At 42.8% G+C, this 19,421-nt stretch overlaps 1 protein-coding gene across 5 annotated transcripts in view; it reads right to left on the reverse strand.

Annotated features, from left to right (window-relative positions):
• Positions 1–19,421, reverse strand: part of CTNND2 (catenin delta 2) — a 948,913-nt gene that overhangs the window by 264,030 nt on the left and 665,462 nt on the right. For all 5 annotated transcript variants that reach the window (XM_024247287.3, XM_054555411.2, XM_054555413.2 and 2 more), the window contains one exon: positions 12,558–12,690. In XM_024247287.3, the coding sequence (XP_024103055.1) occupies positions 12,558–12,690 (133 nt within the window). The remainder of the gene's footprint in view (positions 1–12,557; positions 12,691–19,421) is intronic.

Below are 19,421 nucleotides of genomic sequence, written 5' to 3' on the forward strand. Positions count from 1 at the left end.
GATATCTGATGCTTCCCTGACATTTGGGAGGAGAGGTCTTTGTTGGAGGAGCCCTAAAGTCTCTTTAGCCTGCAGGGAAAATCTCCAAGGCCAGGACAAGCCTCAGGACTAGCATCTACAGGATGCTAGAATCAGCTTAGGTTTAGGAGGAAAAGGAGGAGAAAGGAGAGTTAAAAGGAGCAGGCAGCGGAGATAGGAGGGTAGAGAGGTATACAACGTGCAAAAAAGAGATGCATATAGCAGCTAGTAGCAGTGGCCCACCTGGCCTGGGATCCCCTGCGTCTCATCTGTCCCATCTATTGGTAAGTAAAAACACGACTGAATCACCATGATTTGGTGTCTCTGGAGGCCTTCTTACTCGGCTTTTTCCCCTGTATTCTGAGTCCTTGATTCTGCCTTACCCTCCAAGTTGATCTATACCTCCATGCGGCAGTATTTGTCCTCTTTAGTTGTAATTCTGTCCCAGGCTGTTAGCAATATTGCCTTCTTATTATCTCCTCCGCTGAGGATGACTCACGGTCCTTTCCGCTCAAAGCACTGGCCCAATAATTCCTGAGTGTGCCTCGTCCATCATCCTTCATGTGTGAAGGACCAAGCCTTCATGAAAATGGAAAAATATATTGGCCTCTGGCTGCAACAGTGCTCACTGTGGATCACATATCACATCTCGCTTGTGTTCATAAAGGTTGTAGACCTTGAGAAGCTTTAACTTCTCCACAGAGCAAACCCTTCCACTGAGGCCTGGTACACTGACCCTCAGCACATTCCTTGCTCTCTTCTTCCTCCTTCTCTGGCTGTATTTAAACATGACAAGATTCCATATCTTTTTGAAATAGGAATTATAGCTCTGTTTGTTAAAGTCACTGCCTTCCTTCTTTTTCTTTGTGCTGACCTAACTTGTCACACGTCACCCAGCTGTTTCCTGCAGGCTGCGTGCATGACCGCTAGTATCCTCGTGGCCAATCTCACAGGAGAGCTTCATCTTGCCTCGTGGCTCCTGGACTCTTCCACAGTGCTGTTCTGGAAGGTTCTTAGTCAAATGCCCCTCCAGTTTCTCCCACTTACTAACATTCTCTTATTTCTGAGTCTTTCTGGTTTACTTCCTAATTACGGATTACATGTCCTATCATAAATCATTCACATCTCCTTCAGATCCAATAAGCCACTTTGTTTTTATGACACTTTCTTTGTTTTTATCATACTTTCTCAGTCATTTTTGGATTATTACAAGAGGCTACTGTAGGTTACTGGGCAGCCCTTTTTGGCTTCTTTTACATCTTCCTGGGCAATCCTGCTGTGAAGTGTGATATATGAAATGGTGTCTCTGTGGTTCAGAGCTCTAAATTGGAGTCAGAAAGTCATTGTGAGAAGGACTGCCTGTGTGTCTTGCTAACTGGCAACAACAACAACACAGAAAACTAGGAACTTGTCTTGACCTTTGAACTGGGTCAAACTGCAGTGACCACCACATTCTGGAAAACAGCTGAATTTCTCCAGCATTGCAACCCCTGAACAGCGACCACCAGTAAACTATGGACGCATGTTCTAAGTCAGCCACCTCTACCAATGATAATTCTCCAAAACAACTTGTGTAATCACTTTGAGCTTCCTTTTGGTTGTCTCTTAAAATCCCCTACTCCCCTCTGTCTTTTCGGAAGCCAAATTGTTTCCTGAATTATAATTCCTAAGATTAAGACCCCTATAAACACCGCCTTGTCTTCTTGAACTGCAGTTTGGTCTTTCACCTGTTCTTGGTTGACACTACCCAGTGAATTTACCCATTTCCCATCTTCTTCAGAGCTTCTCTTCCTCTTCTTTTATACCACCAGGTACCCCTCCTTTGACCATTTCATAGATTCCACAATCTGGTGAAGCACTGTTTCTTAAGATGTATTTCTTTCCAAACCACCCTGCCAAAAAGCACACCCAGCTCTTTCTCCTCTGATATTAATAATAAGGCACTGGCCTATGTGGTTTACGTGATCCAACCCTGGGATATTACCTGTCTGATCTCACCTCCTACCCCTCGCCACCTCACTTGCTAGGTTCCAGCCACACTCTTTGTTACTCCTTGTTATAGGTTGAATATCGTCCCCCACAGAAGATATATTGAAACCCTAGTACCTGGGACCTACAAACGTGACCTTGTTTGGAAATAGGGTCTACACAGATGTAATCAAGTTAAGATAGGCTAGGTCCTAATCCAGTACAACATAAGCCCTTATAAGAAGAGGAGAAGAGATACAGAAAGAAACACACCTAGAGGAGATGGCCACTTGAAGACAGAGGCAGAGATTAGAGATAAAGCCAAAGAATGCTGAGTACTGGTGGCCACCAGCAGAAGCCAGGCAGAGGCAAGGAAGGATTCCACCCTGAGTTTCAGAGTGACCATGGCCCTGCCCCTTCTCAATCTTGGACTTCTAGCCTCCAGCATCATGAGATGACAGATTTCCATTGTTCCACATCTCTCAGTTTGTGGCACTTGGTTCCCACAGCCCTTGGAAGCAAACACACTCCTGGAGCACAAATGAGCACATGCCTTAGAGATCTAGCTCTGAGGTACTCTCTCTGACTGCCTTCAAGCTCTGCTCCGAGGCTACTTCTCAGAGATGGCTTTCCTGACCATTTTCTACAGAATGGCAGCTGCCCCTCTTCACCCACTCCTTATTGCTGTCCACCCGCTTTACTGTGTTGTATTTCCTCCACAGCCTGCATCACCATCTCACCCATGATCGATGTATGCCTGTGTATTAGTCCTTTTTCACATGTCTGATAAAGACACACTAGAGACTAGATAATTTATAAAGGAAAGAGGTTTAATTGACTCACAGTTCCACATGACTGGGGAGGCCTCACAATCATGGCGGAAGATGAAGAAAGAGCAAAGGGACATCTTACATGGCGTCCAACAAAGAGAGAATTTGTGCAGGGAAACTCCTCTTTATAAAACCATCAAATCTCATGAGACTTATTTACTATCACAAGAACAACACAAGAAAGACCTATCCTCATGATTCAGTTACCTCCCACTGGGTCCCTCCCATGACATGTGGGAATTATGGGAGCTACAATTCGAGATTTGTATGGGGACATGGCCAAACAATATCAGCCTGTACGTGTTTATTGTTGCTTCCCCCTACTCATGGGGGTCTACTTTGTTCACTGCTGGTTATTGAGGTCAAAAACAGAGCCTGCAACTTTATAGCTGCTCAGTGATTATCTGTTGAATATGAATTAGTTCCACTTTCACATATCAATATATCAAGTATTTGGGTCTATATGTTGCTTTATGTTGGTATGTGCAGATGGCTCTTTTATTCTAACTTCCTAAAGGGCAGTAGTTGAATCTAGTTGTGTAAACAGTGGCTTAGCACAGAGCCACACACGGTGTGTGTGCGTTCAACTTCCCTTGCTGACAATAGCAGATCTCAAAATGTGGATGATGAACAATACAAGTATTCTGTCTATAAAACTATGGAATTGGTTTTACATTTAACTGTTGGAAAGAGATTTCCTTATTTATTTTGCAGCACATGCTAAAAATAACTCATACTCGTTTGCCACCTGCTCTGTGCTGGCAGTCTACGTGTGTTCTCTCTGCCATGATATGGAGTCTCAACGCAGTTTCATAGTCTGGGAGACTGAGTCTCAGAGAGGTAAAGAAACTTGCTCAAGGTCATGGAGCTAGAAAGTAGTACAGCAGCCAGGGTTCAAATGCAGGCAGCCTGGCTCCAAAGCTGTTGCTATAAGCTCAGTGGTATCCTCTCTACTGATATTTAATCAAAGAAATACAGGCTCTTTTCCAAAAATGTGAAACAATTTATGATGAAAGAAAGAGAAGAAATGATTCAAAGGTAGTTGACTGAAAAGATGAATAGCACATTCGCTCGAACTATATGAGGTAGAAAGAACTAAGAATAAAATAGAAATTATGAAGCACTTTAAGTCTAGTAGACAGGAACAAGTCTCAATTTTTTTAACAGATGAAATGTTCTAAATTTGTTGGAATAAAAAGTTATGGGGGAGGGAAAAGGTATGCATATTTTATGCACAGAAATCAATTTCTATGTTCCATACTTAAAAGTAATCTGAATTTAGACAAAATATTAGTATAAATGATATAAGTATATTGAAACTATCTAGTCTAGACACACAGACACACAAACAGACAACTGCAAATATGAGCTGTCTTCCATGAGTTCTAAGTGGGTATGCCTTAGGTTATATTTTTTCTGGCAACTTCTAATTTAAGACTTAGTGTAGCCATCAGTGTAGGAAGCAGGCTGTTTTCCCTGACTCCACAAGGCTGGGATGTAAGCTGGACTCTCGCCAGCTGTGGCTTCATCTCTTCATCATGCCTAACACATGGTATTAGAATGCCCTGTTGGCTGGGAATGATGGTTCATGCCTGTAATCCCAGCTCTTTGGGAGGGCAAGGCTGGTTGATCTCCTGAGGTCAGGGGTTCATGACCAGCCTGGCCAACATGGTGAAAACCCGTTTCTACTAAAAATACAAAAATTAGCCAGGCGTGGTGGTGAATGCCTGTAATTCTAGCTGCTTGGGAGGCTGAGGCAGGAGAATCACTTGTACCCAGTGGGCAGAAGTTGCAGTGAGCCAATATCGTGCCACTGCACTCCAGCCTGGGCAACAGAGGAGACTCTGTCTCTCTCTCAACAAAAAAAAAAAAAAAAAAAAAAAAAGAATGTGAATGCTCATTTTACTGCCGTGGCTTCACCTCTCCATCATGCCTAACACATGGTATTAGAATGTCCTGTTTACTTATTTTCTGTCCTGCAGGTTATGGATTCTTTTTTTTTTTTTTTTTTTTTTTGAGACAGAGTCTTACTCTGTCACCCAGGCTGGAGTGCAGTGGCATGATCTCCACTCACTGCAGGCTCGTCCTCCCAGGCTCAAGAGATCCTTCTTCCTCAGCCTGCCAAGTAGCAGGGACTACAGTGGGGCACCACCATGCCCAGCTAATTTTTGCATTTTCTGTAGAGACGGGGTCTGGCTATGTTGCTGATGCTGGTCTCCTGAGCTTAAGCAATCCTCCCACCTCAGCCTCCCAAAGTGCTAGGATTACAGGCATGAGCCACCACACCCAGCCAGATTCCTTAAAGATAGGCTCTATATATGCTATTGATATTTGGACCCTCCCACTAACACAAAGCAAGCTATTAATACACTCTTTTGCTTTCCACTAGGACTGAAAATTTCATTTCTTTAAAAACAAAAATATTTTATAGCAGTTAGGATGATAAGGTAATTGGAAAGATTGTTGGGAGTTAGAAAAATAAAATCAATATTGATTTCCTAGAGCAAGAGTTCTTATCTTGGGCCTGTGTAAGTTTACTATATAAGATCTGTAAACACTTCATATATAAGACACCTGAAGCTACTTTTTGATATAACAAGAAGTAATCAGGTCGAAACCTTAAATTACATCTTTATCAATGCTGGTCACCAGACATTTCTATCAAAAAGAAAGGAGTACAAGTCAATCCTTCTCACACATAAAGTCACGTAATAAAGTTTGAATTTCTGAAATAAGGCATGTTGTTTAAAAATGAGGCATGTTAATAAGGATGGTCTATGTTTAAAAGAAAATATATTTTCCAATTATTTGAACATTTATAATTTTTGTTAGATTAACTTAAATTTTTAAAAAGTTAATTGATTTATTAACTTATAACAAAATAAAATATTTAGCTGGGCATGGTGGTGCACACCTATAATCCCAGCTACTTGAGAGGTTAAGGCTGAGGACCGCTTGTGCCCAGGAGTTCAAGGCTACAGCATGCTATGATTGCACAGCACTGCACTCCAGCCTGGGTGACAGAAACAGGCCTTGTCTCTAAAAATAAATAAATAAATAGAAATATTTAAACATTTAAAAATAATCCCTATTTGCCACTTGAAAATGTGCAAACACTTTTAAACCACTAAGATACATATTACCTTGAATGCAGCCATATTGTGTGTGTGTGTGTATATATATATATACTCCTCTTTTTGTATAACCGTGCATATATACACATATATATACTCCTCTTTTTGTATAACTGTCTGTATATGAAAGGGGGTGCCACCTGCATGCCAACTCTGGTGTGTGCATTGGAAGAAATGGGGGAAAGTGCAGGCAGGAGGAATATAAATAAACTGCAATCCTCACTACCTATGAAATGCACTTAGTATCCCCAAATCAGTGGGATAATCATAATATTCTTAGCTGAGGTGAGTTTCCAAAAAGAATGAAGAAAGGATTTATTAAAAAATGCTCAAAAGTTAGCAACATTTAGACATCTCCTAAAAGATGCTTATAGTCCATACACCTGAGGAAGTGTCCATGTTTAATAATTCCTCTGTCTAAAGGCTTAATTTATGGTGATTTTCCCAACAATCTAGGAGACAGTGTAGATGACAGACATAGTTCAAGGAGTACTGCTATCCATCCACACTAATCATGCCTGTGCCCTTTAAAGTGGGAGGATCCACCTCTATCTCAGATATTCATTCGCCCATGAATATGGACCACACAAACTTACTGTGTTTGCAGCAATCACCTGAATCCTCACTTTACTCCTTCTCCTTCTCCCATCCTCTTTAATTTTTCCTTGACTGCTTTTCTTCTGATCTTATCTCAATCTGGCTCTGACTACTGCCTATGTGACTACACTTCTATCTCAGTTTTTAAAAACTTGCTGATCTACAAAGTATTTAAAGCTAAATGTCCTACCTTGGATCAAAGAACTCAGTGGAATTCAAACTCTGCCTTAGTCACTGGAGATTGCTGAGCTAGATCCCACCCAGCCCTCCCTCCTCAGTTCACCTCACTGCTGGGAGGGTGATATGGTTTGGTTCTGTGTCCCCATCCAAATCTCACTTTGAATTGTAAAAATCCCCATGTGTCAAGGGCAGGACCAGGTGAAGGTAATCAGACCATGGGGGTGGTTTCCTCTATGCTGTTCTTGTGATAATGAGTCTCACGAGATCTGAGCATCTGACATTTCCCCTGCTTGAATACATTCTCTCTCCTGCCACTCTGTGAAAAGGTGCCTTCTGCCATGATTGTAAGTTTTCTGAGGCCTCCCCAGTCCTGTGAGTCCATTAAACCTCTTTTATAAATTACCCAGTCTTGAGTAGATTGGTACCAGGAGTGGGCTGTTGTTGTAAACATACTTGAAAACATGGAAGCGTCTTTGAAACTAGGTAATGGGCAGAGGTTGGAACAGTTTGGAGGACTCAGAAGAAAACACGTAGATGTGAAAAAGTTTGGAACTTCCTAGAGACTCGTGGAATGGCTTTGACCAAAATGCTGATAGTGATATGGACAAGAAAGTCCAGGCTGAGGTGGTCTCAGACAGATATGAGGAACTTCTTGGGAACTGGAGCAAAGGTGACTCTTGCTATGCTTTAGCAAAGAGACTGGCAGCATTTTGCTCCTGCTCTAGAGATCTGTGGAGCTTTGAAACTGAGAGAGATGATTTAGGGTATGTGGCAGAAGAAATTTCTAGGCCACAAACCATTCAAGAGGAAGCAGAGCATAAAAGTTTGAAAAATTTGAGGCCCAATAATGTGATAGAAAAGGAAAACTCATTTTCTGGGGATAAATTCAAGCTTGCTGCAGAAATTTGCATAAGTAACAAGAAGCCAAATGAATGTTAACCACCAAGACAATGGGGAAAATGTCTCCAGGGCCTGTCAGAGACCTTCACGTCATCTTCTCCCTTCACAGGCATGGAGGCCTAGGAAGGAAAAATGGTTTTGTGGGCTTGGCCCAGGGACTCCCTGCTCTGTGCAGCCTCAGAACATGGTGCCCTGCGTCTCAGATGCTTTGGCTCCAGCCATGGCTAAAAGGGGCCAAGGTACAGCTCAGGCCATTGCTTCAGAGGGTGTGAGCCCCAAGCCTTAGTGGCTTCCATGTTGTGTTGAGTCTGTGGGTGCACAAAAGTCAAGAATTGAGGTTTGAGAACCTCTGCCTAGATTTCATAGGATGTGTGGAAATGCCCTGAATGTCCAGGCAGAGGTTTGTTGGAGGGGTGGAGCCCTCATAGAGAACCTCTGCTAGTGTAGTGAGGAAGAGAAACAAGGGGCTGGAGCCCCCACACAGAGTCCCCACTGGGGCACTGCTTAGTGGAGCTGTGAGAAGAGGGTCACCATCCTCCAGGACCCAGAATGGTAGATCCACTGAGAGCTTGCACCATGTGCCTGGAAAAGCTGCAGACACTCAACATCAGACTATGAAAGCAGCTGGGAGTGGGGCTGTACCCTGCAAAGCCATAGAGCAGAGCTGCTCAAGGCCATGGGAGCCCATCTCTTGCATCAGCGTGACCTGTGAGTGAGACATGAAGTCAAAGGAGATCATTTTGGAACTTTAAGGTTTAATGATTGCCCTATTGGATTTCGAGCTTGCATGGGGCCTGTAGCCCCCATGTTTTGGCCAATTTCTCCCACTTGGAAAAGATGTATTTACCCAATGCCTGTACCCCATTGTATCTTGGAAGGAACTAATTTGTGTTTGATTTTACAGGCTTACAGGTAGAAGAGACTTGCCATGTCTCAGATGAGACTTTGGACTTGGACTTTTGGGTTAATGCTGAAATGAGTTCAGACTTTGGGGATTGTTGGGAAAGCATGACTGTGTTTTAAAATGTGAGGACATGAGACTTGGGAGGGGCCAGGGGTGGAATGATATTGTTTGGCTCTGTGTCCCCACCCAAATCTCATTTTTTGAATTGTAATAATCCCCAGATGTCAAGGGTGGGACCAGGTGGAGGTAACTGGATCATGTGGGCGGTTCCCCCTACTGCTGTTCTCATGATAGTGAGTGAGTTCTCACAAGATCTGATGGTTTTATAAGTGTCTGGCATTTCCCCTGCTTGTACTGTATCTCTCTCCTGCTGCTCTGTGAAGAGGTACCTTCTGCCATGATTACAAGTTTCCTGAGGCCTCTCCAGCCATGCAGAACCATGAGTCCATTAAACCTCTCTTCTTTATAAATTGCCCAGTCTTGGGTATTTCTTCATAGCAGCATGAGAATGGACTAATACAGAGGGGAACCGAGGAGATGGTCTTAAATCCAAGTTCACTAGAGCAGCAGGAAAAGCCAGGGATGAGGATTTTATCTGCTGACTTACGGAAGCAAATTCTCAACATTGCACATATAAGATCTGGTATCATTTTGAAAAAAAATTGATGTTCTTGGCTTTATTATATGAAAACTGTACAAATCACAGGATAAAGGAACAAGAAAGGCATGATTTATGACCCTCTGCATATAGAAGATGTAGTTCTGCTCTTTGTTCAATGGCCTACCCATTGTGTGAGAAAAGTCAATACGAATGATGAAATGTAGACTGAAGGGCTAAATCAGTTCAATAAAATGCAATAGAAAGACTACAGGACTGAGTAAATTTGGAAAGGCTAGTGCCTGCAAAATTAGTATTTGGACAACAGGTAATTACAAAATTCAATGTCTGTGTATGAAAACACGACAGGCAGCCATCTGTCACAAAGGGAGAACCAATTACTAATAGTTTGGTCTTGGAGTTAGGATGAGAGAACAAAATAGATCTGTGTAGAATCCTTATTAGAGTTTACGTGTCTGTGTGTGTGTGTGTGTTATGTGTGTATGCACATATGCATGCCTCCCTACGTGACTGAATGGGAGAAAGAAAGGGAAAGTCTGGAAGCTTACTCTGTGTTTTATTTAAGCCTTTTGCACTTCCCATGTTCCTTTGGTTAACGCTTACTAACTTCAATCTCATTTTGTCAACTTGGGATCAGGGTGTGCACTCAGTCATACACCACCCTTCCCTTCCTTCTCATCCCAGCCTCCCAGGTCCCCTGGGAACATTATCACGGGGACTGGAAGTGTTTGCAGCCTTTAGAAGGTAGCATGGAGGGCTTCCATCAATAACACGAACTGCTGCTAGGAGTGCCAGCTGCTGGGGGCCACCCCAAACAGTGAGAAGTGATACAGGCAACCTTGACGGCACCCACAGCAAAATTAAAAAATAAACAGAAGCACACATATGTACACACATGCAGAGACAGACACACACACGGACACACTAAGACACACACAGAGACACAGGCACACACACAGACACATGTACACACAGAGACACATATATACACACTGACACTTAGAAATATACATAAAATAAAACAGGAACTTTAGTGTCTTAACTGTTCCTGGCCAAAAAGAAGGTGGATGAATGCACATTTCGCTACTAAGCAGTTTGTATACGTTAAGTCATATAATTCTTGCAAAGATTCTACAGAGAAGGTATCAGCATCTTCATTTTAAAGATTAGAAAAGAGGCCCCAGGATAATCAGGTAGTTGAAGGTGACTGAGCTGGTAAGCAGGAAAGCCAGCCCAGGAAGCTCATCCATCTGCCATGACTCATGTGCTGGTTGCCCCCACACAGTGCACTGGGGTCATTCTGATGTAGCCGGAAACAAGTCTACAGCTGCTGTCACTACAGCTCTTATCAGGTGGCACTGCCACTGAGAGGCCCTAAGGCTGGCCCATGGATCACGTTTACAGAGCCAGTTAGACCATGACTTCAGACTTCCCTGGGCCATGAAGCCTGCATTGCCTGGCCGGGTGACTCCTTGTAATAGAGTCTGACTCTATCTCTTGATGTTTGACTTCTGACAGCTTTGAAGCCTCACCCTTCCTTCCTCTGCCCCACATCTTTGCAAGCTGATAAAACTCAAGAGCTTCCTTTTTTGGTACCCACAGGAGTTTCAACCCGTACAAGGTCTAGTCTGCATGTGAGAACCCACTTCCTACAACCATAAAAACTCCATGCCAGTTTCCTTTCCATAAGCTTTCTCAAGCCAATTTTGGACATGCCTGGGAGCCACTGTGCTTGACCCAGAAAGCCTCACTGTGTAAGTGACACCTTTTCAGGCCCTCTTGGTGTGTGAGTCATGCCAGCAACCTTGGTATCAGAACAACGAAATTTTGGGTGGGAGTCCATCCCACTTCGGCAGGGCAATACAACACTCTTGAATCAATTCATGCTAACGATGAAATGAAATACTTTCATGACCTTCAGAGAAACCCTCAAAGTTATAGTCTTCAAAAAAGTAGACTGAAAGAAAAGTTATAGTCTTCAAAAAAGAGAAAAGTTACGGTCTTCAAAAAAAGACAACATATGATGATGGTATGTGATCCCCCAGTCAGAAATCTGTCCTTTATTTTGCATAGCCATTTTTTTTTCTATTAAAAATAGAGAATGACTAAGTTAACATATGTTTGGGACAGGAGTCACATAACTTTAATGCATTTTTAGGCCACTTTAACAGTTGGTATTTTTTCACATTTAAAATTTTTCTTAGGTGGACAATATTTCTCTATATCTAAACTTTGGCACTGCTGACATTTGGGGCTGGGTGATTCTCTTTGGGGGGCTGCCCTGCACTTTCTGAGATGTTTTGCAGCATCCCCGATCTCTATGAGTGATACCCACAGACTCCTCCAGCTGTGACAACCAATGATGTCTCCAGATGTCAAATGTACCTTGGGACAAAAATCACACCTGGTTGAGAACCATTGCTCTATATTCATTCCACAAAGAAACAGGACTTTCCTGATAAGAATGAGCATGGACCAAGTTCTTTGCTGTCCCAGGGGAAGGGAGATGGAAAAAAATAAAAAGCCATGAGGCTATGTATATCCCAATGCAAGCAAGCAAAATCTATAATAAATTGCAATTATATCTTCAAATCTCTCTTTCCACTCTTAAACTAATTTAGACTCATCCCCAGAATTGCTTACACGCCATAAAGATGACTCGTTATAGTTTATAAAATCTTTTTTAAAAAATTGACTACTCAGTTCCTTATATGCAAATGCTTGTCCCTTGTCTAAAAAACTTAGATTTGGCTGCAGTGACCACTGTGATTTTCCAAAAACATCACACAGCATAATATATGCATTTCATGTATTCCAAAAACACAGAACATGTTAACAGTTGTTTACATGATGGACATGGACAATAGTCTCCTTAATGGAACACATATCCACATTTAATCCATTATTCCTTTGTAAATAGTGCCAAACACTTGGTTATAACACAAAGCCAATTTAGTGCCTAGAGTCCTTATCCTATCAATGAGTTCTTCAAGAAGGACAGGTCATAGCTTATACTGACTATAATAATTTTATTGTAATTTGGAGATAACAATTGATGCTTAGTATGTCTTTAGGATTTAGGGGCAGAGAAAACTCCCAGAGTTGGAATCAGGAAAAGAAAGACAAATCACATTCCAAGTATGGCATTTGACGATCCAGCCTCTATTAATAACTAGCATACACTACTAGTCCTCCGTTCCTCAGTATTCAAATACTAAAAAACGAAGAATGCATGAACAGGCATGCTAATCAATTAGATGAAACATGCTATGTTTTAGTCATAAATATAGATCTAAATTTTAAAAGCATAACTTCAGTTCTCCTAATTCTTTTCTCCATCAACATTAAGAAGATCTAAGTGCTTATGAATCTGACACCAATCATTTCGGAATCCAAGGAGCACTGACCTCGGCTTTAATTTTGTTGTCTCCAAAACAGAGGTGTTGCAAATAGGCTGCCGCGTTAGACTGGACCGAGGGAAACTGGTGCTGCAACATCTGAATCACTTCCGGCAGTTCCGGGTCTCTCCATCCAAATTCTCTGAACAAAAGGAAAGAAGGAGGGAGAATATGAGAGAGAAATCCTACCACACTGTTAACACATGGTTAGCTCATGCATGAAATGTACCCGAGTTTAAAAGAAAATATTTCACAAATGACTGTTCTGGTTTTCTTACATGCGACCCATTTAAGAGGATTTGGAAGAGGTTTCCTTGAGTAAATAGTTTTCTTTCTTTCTTTCTTTCTTTCTTTCTTTTTTTTTTTTTTTTTGAGATGGAATCTCACTCTGTCGCCCAGGCTGGAGTGCAGTGGTGCGATCTCGGCTCACTGCAAGCTCCGCCTCCCGGGTTCACGCCATTCTCCTGCCTCAGCCTCCCAAGTAGCTGGGACTACAGGTGCCCGTCACCACGCCCAGCTAATTTTTTGTATTTTTAGTAGAGACGGGGTTTCACCGTGTTAGCCAGGGTGATCTCAATCTCCTGACCTCATGATCCGCCCACCTTGGCCTCCCAAAGTGCTGGGATTACAGGCGTGAGCCAGCGTGCCCAGCCTAGTAAATAGTTTTCAAGTGCAAACGTGTATACTACATATATTGGTTATATAGATTATATATACAGATCAATCTATCAACTGAAGTTACACGTTAATAAAGATTATGAAAAAATAACCTAAAATAGCATACGATTTTAATATACACATTTTCATTTGAGCTTGAGTGGATTATTCATTTATTTATTTTTAACTTTTTTAAGAGATGGGGTCTTACTGTGTCACCCAGGCTGGAGTGCAGTGGCATAATTGTAGCTCACTGCAGCCTCAAACTCCTGGGCTCAAGCGATCCTCCCACCTCAGCCTCCCAAATAGCTGGGGTTACAGGCGTGTGTCACCATGTCCGTCTTAAATGGATCAGGTATAGAGGTCATATCTATTCTAGTATATTGTTTCAATAGTCTGATTCAGGCACAGGATTAAGCTAAATTATCAGACAAGAGAAAACAGAATTGGATGAGTCCAATCCAAAACATTGTGATAGCAACCAATGTTTATATCATTATTATTTTTATTACTGTTGTTATTTTCACAATCTCTTCTTTAAAAATAGACAGGGGCCTACATGATTCTCTGGGGATAAAAATATAATAACATAATGACTTTACAAAAGGAAATTATTTATTTAAAAAGCTAGGCTTATTTGCAGAATGTTAATACATTTTACGCATTGCACTTTTTTTTTTCCTGTCGCCTCCTTTTTACATCTGAGCTACTCCAAGAAGCTGGTTGTCATCTTAAGCAATATGTTTTAAAATATTTAAGTCCATTCTAAAACATTCTCTTGATTGTACTGGCATACAAAGAAATATTCTTTTATTAAATCTCTCCACTCAACCAGTTAGACCATGCTGCTAACAGGACCAACTGTATGAATTCTATCCCTGCAGCAGGGAACCATTTTTTAACAGAGAAATAAAATAGCAACCTCCAAGACCACAGGTAAAAACTTGACCCCACAAGCCACCAAAGGGCACTATTTATCCAAAGGACAGGCTAGAAGAGAAATGAGCCAGTTCTGCAACCACCTCTATTCCTCATGAAACAACTCAAAAGCATACATCCTATCAATGCCAGGTCGATGCTGTCATCTGGGAAGAGAAGACATGAAAAATGGGACAGAGAAGGAACAGACAAAGGTTAAAAGTGTCCTCAAAGATTTTAACCTCTTCTCTTTATCTCTCCTTTATCACAATTGGTAGAGCTTGTCAAGCAAACCTTGAAACATGTTGGTGCTTCCTTTACAGCAAGTGAATAAAATGTGAAATAGAATATCTCTTGAAATGGCTTCGTTTTTATTGGAAAGATAAAGCATTCTATTTAATGTGCATTGAGCATTTTATAAATTTACATACAGTCAGAGTATATATACACACACAGATATATATATATACACATTATATATACACACAGATATATATACACATTATATACACACACACACATACTCAGAAAGACATACAGTATAATAATATACTTGTGAAGAAACCTACTCAAGTGATTGCTGATAATGAACAAACTATTGGATCCTTCTTGGCTATGTGATCACAGTAGAAAACAATCATAGAATTAAAAATGTAAAGCCTGTTTTTCTTTCAAATTTAATTTCTTTTGTTTTATAATTCTAAAACACGTCTGCAACGCTCAGACAGCACGGTCCTTCTTATAAAAGTAGCCCTCTAGAATTATATTCTTTATGCAAATTAAATCAAAATCTACTAAATACCTGTAAATTAAAATTAGAAGTGTAGAGATATTGGATGGCTAAGATGAATTCAGGTAAACCTATGCTTTCGGAAAGTGATTAATAAAGGATTCATTTTAATCTACTTTATTAACCAGTCAGTAATTGCTCTATTAGGCGATGGCTTACACGGCATATGCCAAGGGCACCTCTTGAACAAGAACCCTAGGGAACAGATTTAGGGGCTCTTTGCACACATGCGTGCACCTGTGCACATGTGCCTGCACACACCCTCCTCAAACTCAGGAAGGATGAACATTCCAGACTCATGAGTGCAGAAGGGATCCACGTCCCTCACACTAGGTCAAAAGAAAGGCTGCTGCCAGCTCTGCCTTGTCCCCAACCCCAAAACCTCTGGAATCCCAAGCATCCCTTCCCTCCCCACTTCTGTTCTCCCAGACCTCACCTTCACTCTGCTGACCTGCAAGTCTCCTCCCACCTCCCAATCACCACTCTTCCCACCTGAGGCATTTAAACACGCAGACATGCACATGTGATTGTGCCACTTTCCTGCTCCACACCCCACTATGGCTCCCACCATCCTTGAGAGTCTAAGACACTCCCTTGGAGGCCTTGCTGGGCTCACCCACTCCTGCCTCGCAGGCTCCTGCCTGGCCCTGGCCTGCCTCTGCTCCTGTCCTCCTGTCCCCTGGCCTGCCTGTCCCAGTGGCCTCTCACTCAAATGCGGGGCCTCAGGCTCTTTACAACTTCCTCGGGGAATCCCGTCCCAACTCCTATCCACGCAATGCCCAGTGGAGGATGACACAGTCATGCTGTGGGCCATGAGGTGATGACCATCTCTCGCTTCACTCTGGTAGGCTCTGAGGCCAGGGCCCCAACTCTGTTGGTCATCTTTGTCAGCTGGCTCCTACAGTTCTCCCTGACACCAGATGCACTCCACATAAACGTGTTTTGAAAGAATGAAGGTGCCAAGGAATGAAGAAAGGGCTTGGACAGGGACAGTGTTTCCACAGTTCTACCAGTGACTCTCAGAAGAACAAGAGTCATTCCTAGATGAGCCACACAACACACACACACACACACCCAACACACACACCCAACACACACACACACACCCAACACACACACACTCACATACACACCCAACACATAGCCAACACACACACACTCACACACACTCACACATACACACCCAACACACATACACCCAACACACACACACTCACACACACACCCAACACACACACTCACACACACACCCAACACACACACACCCAACACACACACACCCAACACACACACATACACACACATTCAACACACGTACACCCAACACACACACACACACCCAACACACACACACCCAACACACACACATACACATTCAACACACGTACACCCAACACACACACCCAACACACACACACACACCCAACACACACACACTCACACACCCAACACACATACACCCCCCACACACACACCAACACACACCCAACACACACACACCCAACACACACACCCAACACACACATACACTCAGCACACACACACCCAACACACACACCCAACACACACACACCCAACACACACACATAAACTGAACACACACATAAACTGAACACACACACCCAACACACACACTCAGCACACACACTCAACACACATACTCAGCACACACCCAACACACACACTCAGCACACACACCCCAACACACACCCAACACACACATAAACTCAACACACAACCCCAACACCCACCCACCAACACACACATACACTCAGCACACACACCCCAACCCACACACCCCAAAACACTCAGCACACACACCCCAACACACACACCCAACACACACATAACACACACATCCAACACACCCATAAACTCAACACACAACCCCAACACACACATACACTCAGCACACACACCCCAACACACACCCAACACACACACACACTGAGCACACACACACACACCCGCCCCAACACACATGCACATACACACCACACACCCAACACACACACCCAATACATACATCCAACATGCACAGACACCCAACACACACACACCCAACACACATACACCCAGCACACACACACCCAAACACACACACACAGCCAACAAATACACTCATCACACACACACCCAACCCACAGACACCCACCACACACACTCAGCACACACACCCCAACACACACCCAACACATAGCACACACACCCCAACACACACCCACATCACGCACACACACCCCCAACACATACACTCAGCACACATACCCCAACCCACACACACCCAAAACATACAGTCAGCACATACACCCCAACACACACCCAACACACACACACTGAGCACACACACACCCCACATACACACAACACACACACACATACCCAACACATATACACATACCCACATCACGCACACACACCCAACACACCCAACACACACACCCACCAACACACATGCACACATACCAAACACACACACCCAACACCCAACACACACACACCCAATACACACACCCAACACACTCAAACACACCCAACATACACTCACACACCCAACACACACAGACACACACAGAGGAGTCCTTCTCCATGCTGCTAACCTGAGCAGCCTTCTCTATGCCTCCTTCATATCTCACAACTCTATGGCTTAGACTCTCCAGTGGCCTCCCACTGCACTTAGACAACAATCTGTGAGGGTGATGTGAAGGTGCAACATTGATGGGGGGCAACTCTCGGGCACAGTGAAAGGGGGTGAAGGAGAAAAAGCCCAGATTCAAAGCCAGATAAGACTGGAAGGTGAACGTAAGTTAGCGTTCAGATCCTCTGGCCTTAAACCAGCTTCCCAGAAATTGGGTTGGAGTTGATTGTGTCTCCAGGCAGTTGACTTCTGGTTTATTCTAATTGGCAGTCCCTCAGGACTCAGTCACTGCAGCAGTTACCCACTAAGAAAAGACTAATCTTTTCAAATGTTCTCCTCAATTTCACAAAATAGATGCTAAAAGAGCACCCTCCAGCAGAAAGTCTGGGGGAATGATTTATCTCCAAGGCTCTTTTTCTCTAACAGTTTTGTTTCACTTAGATGAGATTCCGTTTGACTTTCTTTTTGCTGATCATGGAGATATACCCCAGAGAAATAGCAGCAGGCCTAGAGAAAATAGTCTGTCCGAATCATTTTGGCCAGAATTCAGTGTATAGTACGGTTTCTTCACATAAGGTCTTAATCCGTAAGGACAAAGAGGATCTTGTAAGACAAAGAAGTTCTGGAAAGAACAAATACCAGAGGAGGGAACAGCACCTGCCAAGGTGTGAAGTCACAGGAGGGGTTACTTGGGAAAGGGGAGCCATTCAGCAAGTCTGGGGCATGGCTGTGAAGGGGATGGGGGCCTCTAGAGAGGAGGGCTGTCTGGGAACAGGGGGAGTTGGAGCAGGGGCTGGAAAGCAAGTTTGAGATGAGGTCATGAAAGATCACTCATTCAAATATAAAAAAATCTGGACCTGGTCTGTGGATACTATTGTGAAAAAGAAATCGAGTAAGATTTGTTTAGAATTACACAACAGGAAGAATAATCATCTCCAGTAATAATGTGAGCGCATACTAAAAGTCAGTTGCCAAGGTTCTCTGGTTACACACTTTAATGTTCTAAACCTTCACGAACATTGTGTGGTTTATTTTCATCTTACAGAAGAGGCAACTTAAGGTGTTACTGAATTTAAGTGATGAAACTGGAATAAAATTCTAGTTGTCTCCTCTCGAATCCACAAATATAGCCATAAAACTATGTTGCCTGCTATAATCATTCTCTTGAAATAATGTCTAAAACAGTGATTTTCAAAAGACTATGTCTAAAGAATAAATAGCATCCAAAACAGTGCCCCTCCGAGGACATTTAGCAAAGCCTGAAGACAGTTTTGGATGTCACCCGTGGAAGGTGCTGCTGGCATCCAGTGGGTAGAGGCCAGGGAAGCAGCCAACCTTATGCAGTGCACAGGACAGTCCCCACAACAAAGAATTATTGGTCCCCAAATGCCACCAGAGCCCGAGTTGAGAAGCTCTGGTCTCAACATGTACTGTATTTGATCAGTTTTGTTGAGCAAGGATGTTGTAAATCTTTCCCTCCTTGACTGTTGTACTAGAATGAGCACAGGATTTGGCATCAGAATACCTGTCAAGAACTTAAGAATTTGAACATCTTGCTCTGTCCCTTTTATCCCACAAATACAGGACAGTCCCTTAGACCTTGCTGGTCTTGGTTTCCATGGATCAATATATAAAGAATAATACCACCTATTTTACTGCATTTCTCTTAAAATGCCAACATAAAATAATATATATGAAAGTGCTTGATCAACTACTAAGAGCTAGATATTTTCTAGTAATTTTTACTTTAAGACTGCCAAAAGGGATACATTTCTCTTTAAAATCTATGTAATACCGCTGAAGGTTTTATAAACCTTACAACCTTTCACTGATATGTATTCATTTAGACATTATACTTATTTGAAGAACT

Source organism: Pongo abelii, chromosome 4 (assembly GCF_028885655.2).
Source record: "Pongo abelii isolate AG06213 chromosome 4, NHGRI_mPonAbe1-v2.0_pri, whole genome shotgun sequence".
Lineage (NCBI taxonomy): Eukaryota > Metazoa > Chordata > Mammalia > Primates > Hominidae > Pongo > Pongo abelii.